This window comes from Armigeres subalbatus, chromosome 1, assembly GCF_024139115.2.
Source record: "Armigeres subalbatus isolate Guangzhou_Male chromosome 1, GZ_Asu_2, whole genome shotgun sequence".
Taxonomy (NCBI): domain Eukaryota; kingdom Metazoa; phylum Arthropoda; class Insecta; order Diptera; family Culicidae; genus Armigeres; species Armigeres subalbatus.
Window position 1 is genome coordinate 149,075,506 of NC_085139.1, and position 19,413 is coordinate 149,094,918.

Here is a 19,413-nt window from a genome sequence, read left to right on the forward strand (position 1 = left end):
AAACAGGTTATTGTTCTAAATACACAGTATGAGGCACGATAACGAATTTAAAAAATGTCACGGAATGTCATGACATTAATGTCATTTGACACTAATTCGGCTCTCACGGCGCCAATTTAAGTTTTAGAGTAATGACCTATTAGAAAAAGTTTTAGTATCCTTTGAAGGCTTTATATTCATATAAAACATACGATTTAAATTACTTGTGAAAAAAGTTATTAACAAATTAGTCCCATGACATCGATATGACATTTCCCGTCACTGCTTCGGAAATTACTGCTAGAATTGATTCAGAAGTTATTCCAATAATTCCTCGGGAAGTTCCTCCAGCACTTCCTCGGGAAATTCTGCCGGAAGTTTATCGAAGAATTTTTCCGGTATATCCTCTAGAAAGTCCCTTCAAGTATTCCTTGGGAAATTCTTCGAAAATCGGAAATTCCTCCGGAAGTGCATTGAGGAATTCGTTCACAAGTTCATTCAGAAATGCTTCCGGAAGTTTTTTCAGGAATTCCTACGGAAGTTCCTATAGTAACTCGTCTGGAAGTTCCTTGAGGAATTCCTCCGGAAGATAGAATTTTTCCCGAAGTTCTTTTATGAATCCCGAATCTGAATCCTTTAGGAAGTTCCTTTAGGAAATCCTCCGGAAGTATCTTTAGAATTCCTCCGGAAGTTTCTTTAGGAATTCCTCCGGAAGTTCCTTTAGGAATTCCTCCGGAAGTTCCTTTAGGAATTCCTCCGGAAGTTCCTTTAGGAATTCCTCCGGAAGTTCCTTTAGGAATTCCTCCGGAAGTTCCTTTAAGAATTCCTCCGGTAGTTGCTTCAGGAATTCCTCCGGAAGTTCCTTTAGGAATTGCTTTGGAAGTTCCTTTAGAAATTCCTTCGGAAGTTCCTTTAGGAATTCCTGCGGAAGTTCCTTTAGGAATTCCTGCGGAAGTTCCTTTAGGAATTCCTGCGGAAGTTCCTTTAGGAATTCCTGCGGAAGTTCCTTTAGGAATTCCTGCGGAAGTTCCTTTAGGAATTCCTGCGGAAGTTCCTTTAGGAATTCCTCCGGAAGTTCCTTTAGGAATTCCTCCGGAAGTTCCTTTAGGAATTCCTCCGGAAGTTCCTTTAGGAATTCCTCCGGAAGTTCCTTTAGGAATTCCTCCGGAAGTTCCTTTAGGAATTCCTCTGAAATTCCTTTAGGAAATCTGTCGGAAGTTCCTTTAGGAATTCCTCCGAAGTTCCTTTAGAATTCCTCCGAAGTTCCTTTAGAATTCCTCCGAAGTTCCTTTAGGAATTCCTCCGGAAGTTCCTTTAGCAATTACTCCGAAAGTTCCGGTGGAATTCCTGGAGTAGTTTCCGGTGGAACTCTGAAGATATTTCCCGTGGAATTCCCGAGGAACTTCCGGAGGAATTCCTGTAGAAATTATCGGTGAAATACCTGGAGGAACCTCCGGGAGGAATTTCTGAAGGAATTTTCTTTTCTGGAGGAACTTCTGGAGGAATTCCTGGAGGAACTTCCGGAGGAATTCCTGGAGGAACTTCCGGAGGAATTCCTGGAGGAACTTCCGGAGGAATTCCTGGAGGAACTTCCGGAGAAATTCCTGGAGGAACTTCCGGAGGAATTCCTGGAGGAACTTCCGGAGAAATTCCTGGAGGAACTTCCGGAGAAATTCCTGGAGGAACTTCCGGAGGAATTCCTGGAGGAACTTCCGGAGGAATTCCTGGAGGAACTTCCGGCGGAATTCCTGGAGGAAGTTCCGGAAGAATTCCTAAAGAAACTTCCGGAAGAATTCCTAAAGAAACTTCCGGAAAAATTCCTGGAGGAACTTCCGGAGGAATTCCTGGAGGAACTTCCGGAGGAATTCCTGGAGGAACTTCCGGAGGAATTCCTGGAGGAACTTCCGGAGAAATTCCTGGGAGAACTTCCGGAAGAATTCCTTGGAGAACTTCCGAAGGAATTCCAGGGGGAACTTCCGAAGGAATTCCTAAGGGAAACTTCCTGCGGAATTCTTGGAGGAACTTCCGGAGGAATTCTTGGAGGAACTTCCGGAGGAATTCTTGGAGGAGCTTCCGGAGCAATTCCTGGGGAAATTTTCGGAGGAATTCCTGGAGGAACTTCTGGAGGAACTTCCGGAGGATTTGCTGGAGGAACTTCCGGAGGAATTCCTGGAGGAACTTCCGGAGGAATTCCTGGAGGAACTTCCGGAGGAATTCCTGGAGGAACTTCCGGAGGAATTCCTGGAGGAGCTTCCGGAGGAATTCCTGTAAGAAGTTCCGGAGGAATTCCTGGAGGAACTTCCGGAGGAATTCCTGGAGGAACTTCCGGAGGAATTCTTGGAGAAACTTCCGGAGGAATTCCTGGAGGAACTTCCGGAGGAATTCCTGGAGGAACTTCCGGAGGAATTCCTGGAGGAACTTCCGGAGGAATTCCTGGAGGAACTTCCGGAGGAATTCCTGGAGGAACTTCCGGAGGAATTCCTGGAGGAACTTCCGGAGGAATTCCTGGAGGAACTTCCGGAGGAATTCCTGGAGGAACTTCCGGAGGAATTCCTGGAGGAACTTCCGGAGGAATTCCTGGAGGAACTTCCGGAGGAATTCCTGAAGGAACTTCCGGAGGAATTCCTTAAGGAACTTCCAGGGGAATTCCTGGAGGAATTTCCGGAGGAATTCGTGGAGGAACTTCCGAGGAATTCCTGGAGGAACTTCCGGAGGAATTCCTGGAGGAACTTCCGGAGGAATTCCTGGAGGAACTTCCGAGGAATTCCTGGAGGAACTTCCGGAGGAATTCCTGGAGGAACTTCCGGAGGAATTCCTGAGGAACTTCTGGAGGAATTCCTGAGGAACTTCTGGGGGAATTCCTGGAGGAACTTCCGGAGGAATTCCTGGAGGAACTTCCGGAGGAATTCCTGGAGGAACTTCCGGAGGAATTCCTGGAGGAACTTCCGGAGGAATTCCTGGAGGAACTTCCGGAGGAATTCCTGGAGGAACTTCCGGAGGAATTCCTGGAGGAACTTCCGGTAGAATTCCTGAAGAAACTTCCGGGGAAATTCCTGGAGGAACTTCCGGAGGAGTTCCTGGAGGAGCTTCCGGAGGAACTCCTGGAAGAACTTCCGGAGGAACTCCTGGAAGAACTTCCGGAGGAATTCCTGGGGGAACTTCCGAAGGAATTCCTGGGGGAACTTCCGAAGGAATTCCTGGGGGAACTTCCGAAGGAATTCCTGGGGGAACTTCCGAAGGAATTCCTGGGGGAACTTCCGAGGGAATTCCTGGGGGAACTTCCGAAGGAATCGCTGGGGGAACTTCCGAAGAAATTCCTGGAGGAACTTCCGAAGAAATTCCTGGAGGAACTTCCGAGGAATTCCGGGAGGAACTTCCGAGGAATTCCTGGAGGAACTTCCGAGGAATTCCTGGAGGAACTTCCGAGGAATTCCTGGAGGAACTTCCGAGGAATTCCTGGAGGAACTTCCGAGGAATTCCTGGAGGAACTTCCGAGGAATTCCTGGAGGAACTTATGAAGGAATTCCTGGAGGAACTTCCGGAGGAATTCCTGGAGGAACTTCCGGAGGAATTCCTGGAGGAACTTCCGGAGGAATTCCTGAAGAACCTTCAGGAGGAATTCCTGGAGGATTTTCCGGTGGAATTCCCGGAGGAACGTCCGAATGAATTCCTGGAGGAACTTCCGGAAGAATTCCTAAAGAAACTTCCGGAGAAATTCCTGGAGGAACTTCCGGAGGAATTCCTGTAGAACCTCCGTAGGAATTTCTGGAGGAACTTCCGGAAGAATTCCTGCAAGAACTTCCGGAGGAATTCCTGGGGGAACTTCCGAAGGAATTCCTGGGGGAACTTCCGAAGGAATTCCTGGGGGAACTTCCGAAGAAATTCCTGGAGGAACTTCCGAGGGAATTCCTGGAGGAACTTCCGAGGGAATTCCTGGAGGAACTTCCGAAGAAATTTCTGGAGGGATTTCCTAATTCCTGAAGGGATTTCCGAATTCCTGAAGGAATTTCCGATTTCCTGGAGGATCTTTTGTGTGGAAGTTCCTTGGGTAATTTCCAGTGGATTTTGTGGGTGAATTTCTGGTGAAATTCCGTGGGGAGTTTTCGGAACAATTTCTGGGACATTTTTTAAAGGAATTAAATAATAAATTTACAGAAGATTTCTTGAAAGAATTTCATACGAAATCCAGAATATGTGGGAGAATTCCTTGAGGAATTTCGGGAGGAATCCTTGGGGCAATTAAAAAAGTTCGAAGGCATTTTTAAAAGATTTACGGGGGTATGCCTGAAGGATAACCGGATAAATTCCTGGATTTATTGCTAGAGAAAATTAAAGAGTTATTTACGGATTTTGCTGGAGAAATGTTTGGAGTCCAGGAATTAGAGAAATTGTAAATGAAGAATAAACGAATTAACGAATTCACGAATAAATGATATGACGAATTATCGGGATAGCAAGTTAATTTTTAATTTTCATTTCTTCTGACAGTTATCCATTCAGTCATATTAACTGGTTATTGAATTAGGGAACTAAGGAATTGGCAATTTAACAATTTAAAAATTAACGAAACTAATCAATAACGAGTTAACAAATAAATGATTCGACACATAAATGTGTGGCAAACCACTAATCAGTGAATGAAAAATACAGGAATCTTCATAACTGTTGAAAGATTCTAAAATTCTTCAAATGAACTCCAGGAAATACCAGTTTGCCAAGGTATTTATTCATAATGCTCATACTTTTCAAGGAATATCCAAATATTGTTTCCAATGAATCAACTACTGGGAGAAAAGCTCATCAATGAAGAACAATTTGTTGTGATTACACACTTTTATCAATTTGTGTGAAAATATTTTATTTCGTTTCTATCGCTGGAAGTCCTTAATAACAATTAATTGTTGATTACTCCAATGAACCTTTCGAATATGGCACAAATTACTTTGAAATCCCCAAAACCAATTCCAATCATCCATTAAACATATCAAAAGCATAATTAATCATTAACTTGTACATCATTCTTTAGAAGATGGTTTCATCGTTTCCATGTACCACTTGCATACTTGTCTCCGTCGTAACATGCGAACCGCCACAGTACTAGACATTCCGCGCGATGATCAAGTGTGCGGTGCGTGGTGCATAGAGACGTCAACATTAGCACAGTGGTTCTACATTCGTTATTTTGTGAACTGTTAATTCAGGACACAACATGATATGTTAATATTGAAATTGCAGCGAATTGAAACGACATAGGAAGTTGGGATCAAAGACAGAGTGGTAGAGTATTTCAAAAGGTATGTTTTGGTCAAACAAAACAGTGCACATAACTACGTATTTTATCGAAAAATTAAGGAAAAACCATTAGAATGATACTAATATTTCACATTTTCGCTTCTCAAATGTTATGAAAAGCTAATTTTCGTAGTTAAGAGACAGCATACATGTAGAAAATTTCATAAGCTTTCCAATGGAGATAGTAGCTTTAGGCTATTTAGCATAATTTCAGAGTTATGATCAATTTAAGGCAGTTAAGTACGAAAACAGTAAAAAATACGATAACTCAGTAGTCTTTGAGATTTGAGCATATGCGTAGAACATTTTTTTTCATCAAATATGATGATCTATCAGCCCCCAACATATTTGCACTGAGGAACCGAACACCCTGTATAAGAGTTATTTACTTGAATTCTCAATAAATTCATCACTTATTTTTACAGATGGAACGAAGTCCCGTGATTGGATGGATATTTCACTTACGAGTGGCCGGATTGTTGTTGTGTCTCGGTGTCCTGGACTATCAGCTTATTTCGTACGCATACCAGTCCACAATTGCCAAAGGAGCCACCGTCCAATTGGTATTTGGCTTCGAGTATGCCATTTTAATGACTATGGTACTAAATACAGCTATCAAGTACATGTTCCACGCTGCAGAGTTGCGCTCCGATACTCCATGGGAGAACAAAGCAGTATTCTTACTCTACACAGAACTCATTATTGGATTCATTCGTGTCGTGTTGTATGTTATCTTTGTTATTTTAATGGTGAAGATCTACACGCTTCCCTTATTTGCATTCCGACCAATGTACTATACAATGAGGTAAAATGATCAAATTTCTTTGTTTTTATGAGAACTTACTAATTTGGCTCTCTAACTTACCGTAGAAATTTCAAAAAAGCTCTCAACGACGTCATCCTATCGCGAAGAGCTATTCGCAACATGAACACCCTTTACCCCGACGCTACTCCAGAGGAACTGCAACTTTCCGACAACATCTGCATCATTTGTCGCGAAGATATGGTTAGCAATTCGAAGAAACTTCCTTGTGGCCATATTTTCCATACCACATGCTTGCGATCGTGGTTCCAGCGGCAGCAAACTTGTCCAACGTGCCGGCTAAACATTCTGCGCACACCTATCACGACCGCTGCACCCAATCCAGTGCAGCCAGCAAACAATGAAGCACAATTGCCTAATGCGAACGAAGGAAACCGAACTGGCACCACAGGCGCCGCAACGGGACCGGTTCAACCGAATGGTAAGTTTGTAAAATGGTTTATTTATATAATTCTCAAGTTCCGATATTATCGCGATAATATAGTGTTTTTTGATGTCTTTACTAACCTACATAGAGGGAATGACGGCTTTGGCAGGTTTTGTTCTATTATTGTCAGGGATTTTTTTTATAACTGATTTTGCTCAAATTTGGCCTAAACATTATTTGCATATCAAAGAATATTTTATAAAATATTTCATAAAATTTGGTCGACAAAAACCCCCCTGCCAATAATAGAACAAAACCTGCCAAAGCCATCTTTTCCCCTATATAATTGCTGTAGGTCGTTTGGCCTAATGCCGTTTAGCATAAAAGGTAGTTTGGCATAATGGTCGTTCGGCATAAAGTTGTTTGGTCTGATTGCCGGTTGACCTAATAGTCGTTTGACCTAATGGTCATTTGTCATAATTTCAACAACATATTAAATATCAAGAAATTTTCCATTTTATTAAAGGATGATGTTGCCTTCGTTTGAACATAAGCTGTTCTTTGAAGTTCAACTGTTTTATTTTTACATTAGCAGACCCGTAACTTCGTCTCGTTCAAAATTAATTAGTTAGCATAAACATCTATTTTGTATTCACAATTTAAGTTTTAATGTTTGCTCTGCGATTCGATATCATTTGGCAGGGCAAACGTCAAAACTTCTTTTTTTACATGTCATATTAGATTCCATAAAGCTTGATTAATTCTCGAATTATACAGAAATTAATCAGTTCAATCAAAGTTAATTGCCTATTTTCAGGATATTAGACCACCAGTCTTGGACATTAATTTACAATGTTCTGAAAACTCAGATGGGAATATGGGATCATCCATAAATTACTTAACGCTTAGAGGGGGAGGGAGGTTGTCCGAAGTGTGGCAATCCATAAACAAATTTTGAATGTTCCATACAAAAAGTGTAACATAGGGAGGATGGAGTGGTTGAAAATGGCCAATTTTTGCGTTACGTAAATAATGGATTATTCCTATGTACATTATGTGGAAGATTATGATTTGAAAAATGTATTGTTGGTAACTACTTTCCTTCGATGGGACTCAAACCCACGACCCTCAGTACGCTAGACTGGTGCTTTAACAAACTAAGCTACGAAGGACTTCCGTCGGCCTTCGCAACTTAGCAGCTACGGAATGAGCTAAAGATTCCCAAATTGGACGCATAGTTCAATTTCTAGCAGTGATTCCACTATTCTAGCGTTCTAATAGTCGTGGGTTCTCGTCCCATCGAAGGAAAGTACTACTCACCTCCAATACATTTTTCAAATCATAATCTTCCACTTAATGTACGTATTCACATCCGAGTTTTCAGAACATTGTAATTCAGAAATTAATGTTTTATTTGTATGGAAGCCCCCCCCCCTCTTCTAGAGCGAGGAGGGGTTTCAAACCATCATAGAAACATTCCTTGTCCTCAAAAACCTCCACATGCCATATTTGGCCCCATTTGTTTGACTAGTTCCCGAGAGAAACATGTGCATAATTTGTATAGGAGCGAAAAGTTGAGACGAAATATCATAGAAATATTTATTATCTTCAAAAACCTCCACATGCCAAATTAGGTTTCAGTTGCTTCATTAGTTCTCGAATTCTGCAGACATTTTTGTTTCATTTCTTCTAGAGCTTCTAGAGCGGGGAGGGGTTTCAACGCATGATACAAACATTTCTTGCCATCAAAAACCTCTACATGCCGAATTTAGTTTCATGTTCCTGTGTTATGTAGAAATCGATTCAAAATATCGATATATTTTTTGAACATCACAAGGATCATTCTTTGACCCTACGTACGTAGTAGTTGATTATCCGGAAGCTCCAGAAAGTTCAGAAAAGTGACACTTTTTTAAATTCTTCTTCTTCTTTATCTTATTGGCATTACATCCCCACACTGGGACAGAGCCGCCTCGTAGCTTAGTGTTCATTAAACACTTTCACAGTTATTAATTGCAAGGTTTCTAAGCCAGGTTACCATTTTAGCATTCGTATATCATGAGGCTAGCATGATGATACTTTTATGCCCAGGGAAATCGAGACAATTTCCAATCCGAAAATTGCCTAGACCGACACCGGGAATCGAACCCAGCCACCCTCAGCATAGCCTTGCTTTGTAGCCGCGCGTCTTACCGCACGGCTAAAGAGGGCCCCACTTTTTTAAATTAGCTACCTAATAGCTACCATTTCCTAATCATTGGTATAGAAATCTAAGGGCTACATATGTAGATTAGAGCCTATGAAGTGACTAGGTAGCCCCGGAACGTCTCCAAGTATTTTTCCGAAAGATCCAGAACACTATGGAGAAAGGTCACTAAGTCTTCTAAAAATAAAGGAATTTCTATTCTAAAACATCGTACCTGCAAGAGTAAAAGAAAAACCATCTCAGAAGTTTGCATTCAAAATCAGAAACTTGCTTCCGTGGATGCTTTGCCTCTTCAGAAGCTTTGTTTGGAAAACAATTCATGGGCATCCTAAGGATCTAAACTGGATAAGTCTAAATGAAGTATTCCGAAGCTTTTTTGGGTGGCAACATAGGGTCTAAGCGCTTTCACAATGCTGCAGAAATCAAACCGATTGAAAAATAATCTAATCATCTCAAATTTCGCGGATTATCATTTGATTTCATTGTTGGTACTCATCAATAAGAAACGAAATAATAAAAATGAAATGGTCAATGCAACCGAGCAATCTGTTGACTTGTAGGATATGGTAATAAGAATGCCTGATAGATGCATTCACTCTAAATATATGTAGATTTTTTTGCGGCTGCTGTTTGTGTGTAAAGTCAAAAGGAGGACATTTTTGGCTTAAAGCAGAACAGGAGAACATTGTCTGAAAAAGAAAACGATTCTATGACACTGCCCCTGAATGTCACTAACCCGAATTTCACTAACCCGCACGCCAGTACCCCGAAAGGCTACCTGAGCAACACACATGTTGTAAATCAGTCTATTATACTCATATACGACTAAATTTGGTCATATATGAGTTATTTCAACCAAACCAACGTGAATTGTGCTGCTTGAGTATTGTCCCGAATAACCCGCTTCCCCGAATGGTCACTACCCCGAATTATCATTACCTCGAATGACCATTACCCCGAATTTGTCAAAAATTAAAATAAAAAACATGTACAGTATTCCCCCGCTTATCCGGACCTCGCTAGTCCGACGACTCGTTAGTCCGGATCTCGATAATTCGAAATTTTCCGCATTAAAAAGTATCAGCATTTATTTAAACACATTAGGCTGTCAGTTTTTAAATTTGTGCTGTGATTTTGTTTTGGTTCATTTGTATGGATTTGACAGTCGGATTAACGAGAGAAACCCCGATAGTCCGGCCATACATTTGTCGGATCAACGGGGGTATACTGTACTCATTTTTTTGCTACCTTTATTACTTTATTAGATTGCGTTTCAATAATGAAGTTGAAAATAGAAACTAATCAGTCAAAAATAACATATTCAGAATAATTAAAGTATGAGTCATTTACTCACCCGTCTTATTCCGGGCTACCGCGTTGTTTAAAAGAAGGAAACATTTACTTTTTCGCCGCATCCCGGCCAAATGCGTTCCTTAAAAGAGGTTATTTACTCTTCCAACTTATTCCGGGCAAATGCGTGCTTTAAAAGAAGGAGGCATTCACTCTTTCGCATTATTCCGGGAAAGTGCGTGCTTTAAAAGAAAATGTAATTTACTCCCCCATTTACTGCATTACTTTAAAGTGCATAATTTGAATGAAAAAAGGTTTTTACTCTCTCGCCTTGTCTCGGGTAAGTGCGTGTATTGTATTTAGCGCATTAACATTGAATCGCCTGTTTAAGGGTCTGTCTCATTTGGAGAATTAAACTTAAAAATGACAGTTCGAAAATTAACAAATAACCCGGGAATAAGAATGGCTGGTGCTGCCCAGCAATTCCAATAAGACATCGATGCAAAATGATTCGATATCTGTCAAAGTAATCTTGCTCTGCAAGCAGGGTTATCTGATAATTATTTATATGTCACTTTTAGGTTTAACTTCAGTTTAAGTCTCCAAATGAGACAGAGCCTAGGCGTGCTTACAGCGGCACTCGAGAAGTTAACTTTCGGAAATCAGTATGGCGAAAGGCATCTAAGGTTAAATACCTATCTCAAAAATAAGCGCCTTAATCGAAAAAGTATTTGGTAAGGGTAGTAGCAGACACTTTCCTACATAACCGGTACTAAATAGCTATTCATTAAAAGTTCCTACTGTTGAGTTCGTCTGTCTGTATGTCTTTCGCCATACAAACTTCAGGTGGTTAACTCATGCCGGCTATTTTTGCATATACAGGCTACTGTCATGCTACTGTGTTTAGCCCATCGCCAAATCGTAGCCAGGATGTCCCGGACACAATTGTTTTTCTATTGATGATGATGACACCGCGCTTGTTACAGGCTCGGCATATACGTTCGCGCCTGACTGGCAGCGGCAGGTGGGAAACCAACCACTGCACTATGGGGAATTCTCATACAAATGGGTGGCCAAAAATATTTTTTCATTGAAAACTGTTTCTATGCAACATATTTTATGTGCAAGAATATTTAAGAACCTTTTTTTAATCCTTTAACCCTTAAATGCGCAATGTTGTTTTAAAACAACAAACCAAAAATACGTTTAATGTTAATGGTTTTAATGGTTGTTTACGTTAAAAATATTTTCGACGAATTCTAAAAAAATCGCCTTGCGCCTTTAAGGGTTAAGGGCCATCGTTAACCCTTCAAAAAATGTCACCCGCGAAATTAATTTTTTATTTTTTTTTTCTGTATTTGTTTTTGTTTTTTCTAATACAGCATGCAAAAAACAGCAAACAACTATGTTTCTAGTAATAATGTTGGTCATTTTCTGATCATAACGAGGTATAGAGAATAAAAACCACAATTTTCAAGAAAACTCATTGCAGCGTACTCGTAAGCGCGCAAATATGCGCAAGCAAATCACTCACTAGAAGGTGGTACTATAGGGTTATATTTCAATCCCCATTTACATATGAGGGGACATTTGGGACATTAGGTTTGCGGGACCATTTTATAGCAAAGAATTATGATACCGCGATGTGCCCTAATTTCGCCTAACTTCGCGCATTACAAAATCATTTATTTTTTTCAATTTTTAGGTACCAGTCAAAATTGAAAAATCTGGAGGATTACAAAATATCATTGTTGTTAAATGTTTTTCACGAAAGAATTTGAAAAACAAACTTGGTTTAGTACACCAAATAAAATTATTTCAATTTGGTCCTCCTATCGACCGCCATATTTGCTTGTGCTTAGCACAGAGACGAAGAACATGACCCAAGTAAACAAATGATTTTACTGTACAAAAGTGGCTACTTTTTGGAAATATTTGTATCCATTATGCTCTGTTGGATATGTTTATTCGTCATTACTATTGAAAAGTGTGAAATTTTATGTATTTTGTGTTTATTTAGACTTTCGCTTTGTGCGCGAAATTAGGCATATGAGAGTAATTAGAGTGCCTAATTTCGTTTATTGTTTCATTTGCAACATTCTAATGAACAAAAGCAATATAATGCGCACGACAGTTTTACACTGAATAGAACCCGAAGAGTTCATTCCCATACGCTTTTTATCTAATTTTCAGGCGGATAACCACCGACATCGACTAATGCTGACTTGAAAAATCTTATTAGATTAGTGCCTGCAATAGCTATCAAATTCGATGTGTAAAATGATGCTAAACTTAAGTCGAGGATAAAACTACAGCAGCTTTTTCGACAATGTATACAATATAGACGAATCCAAGTAAAAATAAGAAGAAGACACACGACGGTGTTAACTTTGACAGATCCTACAGCTCAGCATAGGGAGATCATTTTAAAATGCTTATAATAAATTCTAGACAAATTGTAATTAAAATCTAATTGGTGTACGGTACGGAAAAAGTTCCGAATTACATATCTGGAAGCTAATCTCAATTTTTTTATTTTTTTCCAAAAATGTATCTATCATACAGTTCGGAACTTTTTCCGTATCATACATCAATCAGATTTTAATTACATTTTGTCTAGAATTTATTATAAGCATTTTAAAATGATCTCCCTATGCTGAGCTGTAGGATCTGTCAAAGTTAACACCGTCGTGTGTCTTCTTCTTATTTTTACTTGGATTCGTCTATTGAAGATGTCTTATGAATATGGAACACATATTTGAAGATGTCCTATGTAAGAGACAGCTGAATTTAAGACTGTAATATACTCGTGGGAGATTGGGTTCTTTAAACTAATTACTATCGAGACCGTGATACTGTAAGTGATACAGATAAACGCGCGTCTGCTCGGGTGTGCAGTCAGTGATAAAACTGATCTTTTATTTCATCGATCGCTACTGCTGTACCAGACAGCCAGTGGTGTAGCTTAGGGCGGATACCACAGTTCTCCCCCTTTTAGTTTGTACATATTTACAATCGATTGCAGCAAAACTTCACTACTGCTTAAACGTAAAACAATCGGCAAAACTCGACTGCCGTAAACATTTCAACAAGCGGCTAAACTTCACTACCGCTAAACAACATCAGAACTCGGCAAAACATAACTACCGATAAACTAGTCCACTTTTGACCGCCTCCGTGGCAGTTAAACATTTTTAAAACACACAATAGTTCAATAATATTTAAATTCGACATCTTTCTTGAGACGCTTTAGTCGCTCCGAACGTCGGACACTTTCCACACGGTTCTTCGATGGTGACGATCGGTTCTTCACTCGCTTCGATGGGCCAGCCTGCGGATCAACCTGCTCAGGCGGCAAACTCGACGACCCTCGCTGATCATCGTCCACTGACGACTCACTTCGACGGCGCGAAACACCAAACCTCGCCTCAGGACCACGACCCGTGACCCCGTTACGACCATCCCCGTCACCGTAAATGAAAGAATCCGAAGGAAAACCATAAAAGTCGTCTTCGTCGTCGCTTAACCTAACGTCTTCGTCATCGTCCTCTCTAGCACGCTTTCTTCGCTGGACCCTCTCGCTCCTCCCCAAGAACAAACCTCGGCGCTTTGGGGTGCCCACCAGCTTCAGCTGATTTCGATGAGCGGAGTACACTCTCCTCCAACGGAAACCTGAAAACACGTGAGGAGATACGTCTGAGAAATTTGGCTTCTAACCATCTACGAATATCCGTAGGTCTAAAATTCTTATAGTAAACAATATCTCCAGGACGCAACTTGTCAATCCAGTCATGTTTCTTGGGACTAGGACTATTTACAACACATTTATCCACTTCCTTTGGTTTCGTCGAATGATGCTTAAAACTATTCTTTGGATGGAGTAAATCCAACAGCGTCTTCGGCTTAAAACTAAACAACCTTTCGGAAGGAAACGTATATCCATCCTCCAAACAAGTATTCCGGTAGCCAAACAAGAAGTACGACACCATATCCTCAGTACTTAAACCAGCCAAATCCGGATCTAACAGAAATTTCTTCAAACCTTCCTTCACAACCCTGACCATACGTTCCGCTTGACCGTTGCTCGATGGATTATACGGTGGACTCTTCATCACCTTGACTCCATGCTTCTCGAAGAAATCAATCAACTCTTTCGAGCTAAACGGTGGTCCGCCATCCGTAACAACTACGTCAGGTAACCCAAACCTTGCGAAAACGTTCAAAACTTGGTCTTGACTTTCCTGGCATCTGTTCCAAACTTCATGTATTCAACTTCAATCCATTTTGAAAAACTGTCCACAATGACCAGGAAAACCTTCTTGTCGAAGTAGAAGAAGTCTGCATGAATACGTGTAAACGGTTTTGTAGTAGGAATCCAACTAGAATTTGAAACTGGCTTCGTAACTGCATTCAACTGGCAACAAACACTGCATGACTTGACGAAACTCTCGATGTCACTGTTCATGCCATACCAGTAAACTGTCCTTCTTGCCATTTGCTTTATCTTGGTGATTCCTGAGTGATTTCTGTGCAACAACTTCAACATCTGCTTTTGTAAACTAGCAGGAATAAACACACGATCCTGGTACAATAAACAACCATCGACCAGTTCAAGATCTTGATGCTGAGCATAAACATCCAACAAACTACGCTCTAACTTCTTTGGCCAACCATGCTTCATGTAGGAAACGATTCTTTGAATAAACTCATCTTGCTCTGTTTCAGATGCAATCAAAACATGGTCCAAAGGAAACTCATCGTAAACGTTCAAACTCTTGATAAACTCCCGTTGCAACGAAACTGGCACTTCATCAGGCAAAGGAAACCTTGAGCAAAAATCTGCATTGCCCATTTTCGATGACGGTCTGTAAACAATGTCAAAGTCGTATATATTCAGTTCCATTACATATCTTTGCAGACGCGTCACGAACAACGAATTCTTGCCTTCTTTACCAAATATGCCTATCAACGGTTTGTGGTCGGTATACACAGTAAATTTCTTTCCAAACAAAAACTTGTGGAACTTCTTTATGGTACTCACAACGGCCAACGCTTCCAAGTGCAATATTGGGTAGGATTTTTGCGAGTTAGTTAAACTGAAAGAGGTAAAACTAATAGGCCTCTCCTCTCCTTTGATTTCGTGAGCAATCACACCACCTAACCCATAACTGCTAGCATCTGTCACAACAACGACAGGCTTTTGCGGATCAAAAAACTCCAGAAGTTTTGAAGACAACAACGACTGCTTACTTTCTTCAAACACACGACGACACTCATCAGTCCAGACAAACTTAACGTCTTTTTTGAGTAAACCATATAAGCAGCTTAAACGTGAGGATAAATTGGGTATAAACTTACCGTAGTAATTTATCAAACCCAAAAACGCCTTCAACTCGGTGACATTATTCGGAACCTTGGCTCTACGAATTGTCTCCACCTTTTCTGGACACGGCAACAAACCTTTATCAGTCAACACGTGACCCAGAAATGGCAAACTAGTCTCAAAACCATTTGCATTTTTGCAAGTTGACTTTAATGTTGAATTTAGGAAAGTCTCTAAAACCAAATTGCTTTCTTAAACAGTCTTCAAAATCCTCACCAGCTAGCAAAACATCGTCTAAGTAGCAATAAACTCCGTCAATGCCTTTCAAAACTTGATCCATGACTCGCTGAAATATAGCAGCACTTGAAGAAGCACCTTGTGGTAAACGATTATACAAAAACAAACCTTTGATTGTATTAATCACCATAATTTTTCTCGACTTTTCCGACAACAACAACTGTGTATACGCTCCGGTCAGATCCAAGGAACAAAACACTTTAGCACCAGCTAGTGAAGCAAACATATCTTGTGCCAACGGCAGCGGATAGGTGTTTGGAATGATCACCTTGTTGATCGAAACCTTACAGTCGATCACCATCCTGATTCCGCCATCCTTCTTCACTACAACAATCACCGGTGATGCCCACTCACTTGCATCGATCGGTGTTATGACGCCATCTTTCTGTAAACTCTCTAAATGTTCGACTACTTTGTCTTTAAACGTAATGGAACGTCATAGGCACGCTTGAAAATCGGTGCTGCTCCTTTTTTCAACACTAGATCTGCCTCAAAACCTTTGATGGGAGTAAACATAGATTTACAAAACACATTGGCAAACTTACTTTTAATATCTTCCACGACACGTTCCTCTGAAGTCGGCAAAGACAGCTGGTTCAGGTTTACACCACTGCCAAACGTTTTCCTCCATTCAGGGAAGAAGATATCTAGCCAATCTCGTCCTAACAACGGTGTAAACGAGCTTCCACAGCGTAAAACAACCAGTTTAACGACCTGACGTCGTCCATTCAGCTCAACCGTTACCGGAATCTGTCCTTCAACAACCAAACGACTTCCATTAATCACTGCCAACTTCTTCGTACACTTCTGCAACGGAATATCGGCGAATTCTCCCTCGTACGTCTCTCTACTGACGACGGAAACTGCAGCTCCACAATCTATCTCCATATCTACTCGTACTCCTTCAACCAAAACTGTACGGAAACACGGTTCGTTGATTTTTCCGATGGAAGAGATCAACATACAATCCATCTCCTCATCATCCGAGATAGATCTGTTCAACCGACGACGCAAACTCTTCTGGTACTCTGTCAACTTCGGCTTTGCTGCTGGAGAATCCACAAACTTCACAGATTTCTTAACCTTATCCTTCAAGTCATAGCAGAAGCGACGTGTGTGACCATCTCTGCCACAGTAACTGCAGTGAAACTTCTGCGATCGGGATGAAGAACGATGTCCACGATCAAACGAACCAGAACGACTACGGCTCCTAAAACGCTTATTTGGTCCACGACTTCTACCACGGGATCTACTACGTGAAACAACACTCTCTTCTCGCTTACCAAGCCTGTTCAACACACTCACACGACCGGACTCTCGCGAAACCAGCTTTCGATTCACTCCAGCTAGCTCCCTGTTGATGATGATCTTCTCCGCCTTGGCTAGCGTCAGACCTTCCTCATCAAACAAACGTTGTTGAACATCCGGGTCGCGAATGCCACACACAAGCTTGTCGCGGATTGCGATGTCCTTAAATTCGCCAAACTCACATATCTCCGCTTGTAACTTCACCGCGAGAATGAAATCCTCCGCACTTTCGGTAGAACCTTGCATTCGTTGATAAAACTTGTAACGCTGGATCATGTCGCTTTCAGTTTTGTCGTATCGCTTCTTCAACGCATCGGTAATCTCCTTAAACGACACCAATTTCAAATCCTTTCCAGGAAACAGAAGCTTCAACTCGCTATAAACATCCTTTCCGCATGCCGCCAGAAACGATGCCTTCTGTTCATTCGCATCCGACATCTTATTATCGATGAAAATCCAGTCCATCTGCTCCAGAACACTGGCTAAACGGAATCGTACCAGGTATGTACGGCTCAACGTGATTCACTAACGGCATACTGACAGCGATGAAAACGACGAAAACTGTGAAAAACGATTTGTTAAATTATCACACAAAACCAAACTAAAAACTTTTTTTCAGTGTAATAATCCAATAAACTTGATCGAAACCAACAGTTGACAAATTTATAACAAAATTTTCAAAACTATTTTGTAAACCTTTTTGTTCAACTTTTTAAACGATTTGCTCCACAGAGCAAAACATAAACTGCTTACTGTGTCAAACCAAACAAACTTCAACCGTTTCGGATCAATCGTATTCAACGACAAACTTTATCAACGAAACAAACCAAACGTGAAACACAAACAAACCAAAACGATGTTGTTGCTCAACACAAGCATAAACTGTAGTTGCTATTAAACATGAGCATAAACCAATACAACAGTATCAGCGTTGCGAAACAAGTTGCAAACAAACTGATATACACTGTGCGTTGCACTACACTGTTGATGAAACAAACTCTCGTACGTGACAAACTCTTCGGCTGTGATGTAACAAGTTCTAATTAGCTATTATTTATGTGCACAAAGCCGGATCACTGTACGGAAACAAAATGAAACACAATTTCTTTGCTTGCTAGGCACAAGAAAATGGCTCATAAACTGATTTCAACACTTTAACGCATGCAAAGTAAAACACGATTTTCTCTGTTTATTTCCACTATTCGACACTTTGCAGCAAACCTGTGTGAAACAGCAAAACAAACCAACTCCTGCAGTGTAGGTACTGCTACCGCGCAGCGCAAACTGTTGCTCCTCCGTAGGCAATAAACCAATCAATCGCCGAACGGATGAATGGCTCGCTCGCAGGTTCGTCCAAACAGCAGTGAAAAACACCAAAATTTCACTGGAAAACCGGACTACTTGCACTAATTAGCACTTCCCGATCGCGAAAACAAAATCTCCACCTCGTCGCCACTGTAATATACTCGTGGGAGATTGGGTTCTTTAAACTAATTACTATCGAGACCGTGATACTGTAAGCGATACAGATAAACGCGCGTCTGCTCGGGTGTGCAGTCAGTGATAAAACTGATCTTTTATTTCATCGATCGCTACTGCTGTACCAGACAGCCAGTGGTGTAGCTAGGGGCGGATACCACAAAGACTTTCATACATGATGTCTCTAAAATTAAAACTTTTTTTAATACACCAGCTAAGCATTGCTCCAGGGTCGAAATATAGGCACATACCATTTCGACTAAAGAATGGGTCACTGACGGCTGTCTGATACCGTTATCTGTATATTTTGAACAATGGATGCATGCGTCTATTGGTTAATTGATTATATTTCATCAAACCAATAACGATATTCAATTCCAAACATGAGCGAAGTTAGGAACACTTTTGCGCGAAATTAGGAACTATCCTATTTTCTTGCGCGAAATAAAGAGCATACAACGGTCTCGGATTCATACTCCAATTTTTTTTAAATAGCAGCAAAATTTGCAAGTAACATTTCTTTGAGCACCTAGAATCCTACTACCACGAGATGCAGTAGCAAATGTTTCCAAATGGCCACTACATGTTTTTAATGAACGGTTTTAACTTTTTTTTTTTATTCAAATAGTTTATTTTAGGCTCAGGCGCCGTATTCAGCTTTACAGAGCCGACAATCTAATTTTACAGTTTTCTGCGAACACTTTTTTTGGTATTATTATTTAATACTAAATTGTCTCGTTTTAACGGTCTGTCGACAACAGCTTTCTCCTGCTCCGTGCTTGGAGACCACTGGTGAGAGCACACTTTTTTGGTTTCATTGTCTACGATATTCCGCTTTGACCGCCGTCGCTTGTGTGTGACTTCGTTGTATTCATTTGAAGAGCTGGATGTATTATCCTCGATATCAGTCCATTCGTCATCATGTAGTTGTTTTTCTTCAGCAATAGGTACATTTACGGGAGATGATGATAGATTCGGTGCTTCATTAATTGGTGGAAAGTCGGTTTGAGTGAACAACCCGTCGGGTGATGATGCTGCTGTTTTGTTAT

At 40.8% G+C, this 19,413-nt stretch overlaps 1 protein-coding gene across 1 annotated transcript in view; it reads left to right on the forward strand.

The window, feature by feature from the left end:
- The window catches only part of LOC134205237 (E3 ubiquitin-protein ligase HRD1), a 39,741-nt gene that overhangs the window by 16,325 nt on the left and 4,003 nt on the right, over positions 1–19,413 (forward strand). The window contains exons 3-4 of the mRNA XM_062680308.1: positions 5,697–6,076; positions 6,142–6,515. Coding sequence (XP_062536292.1) covers positions 5,697–6,076; positions 6,142–6,515 — 754 coding nt within the window. The remainder of the gene's footprint in view (positions 1–5,696; positions 6,077–6,141; positions 6,516–19,413) is intronic.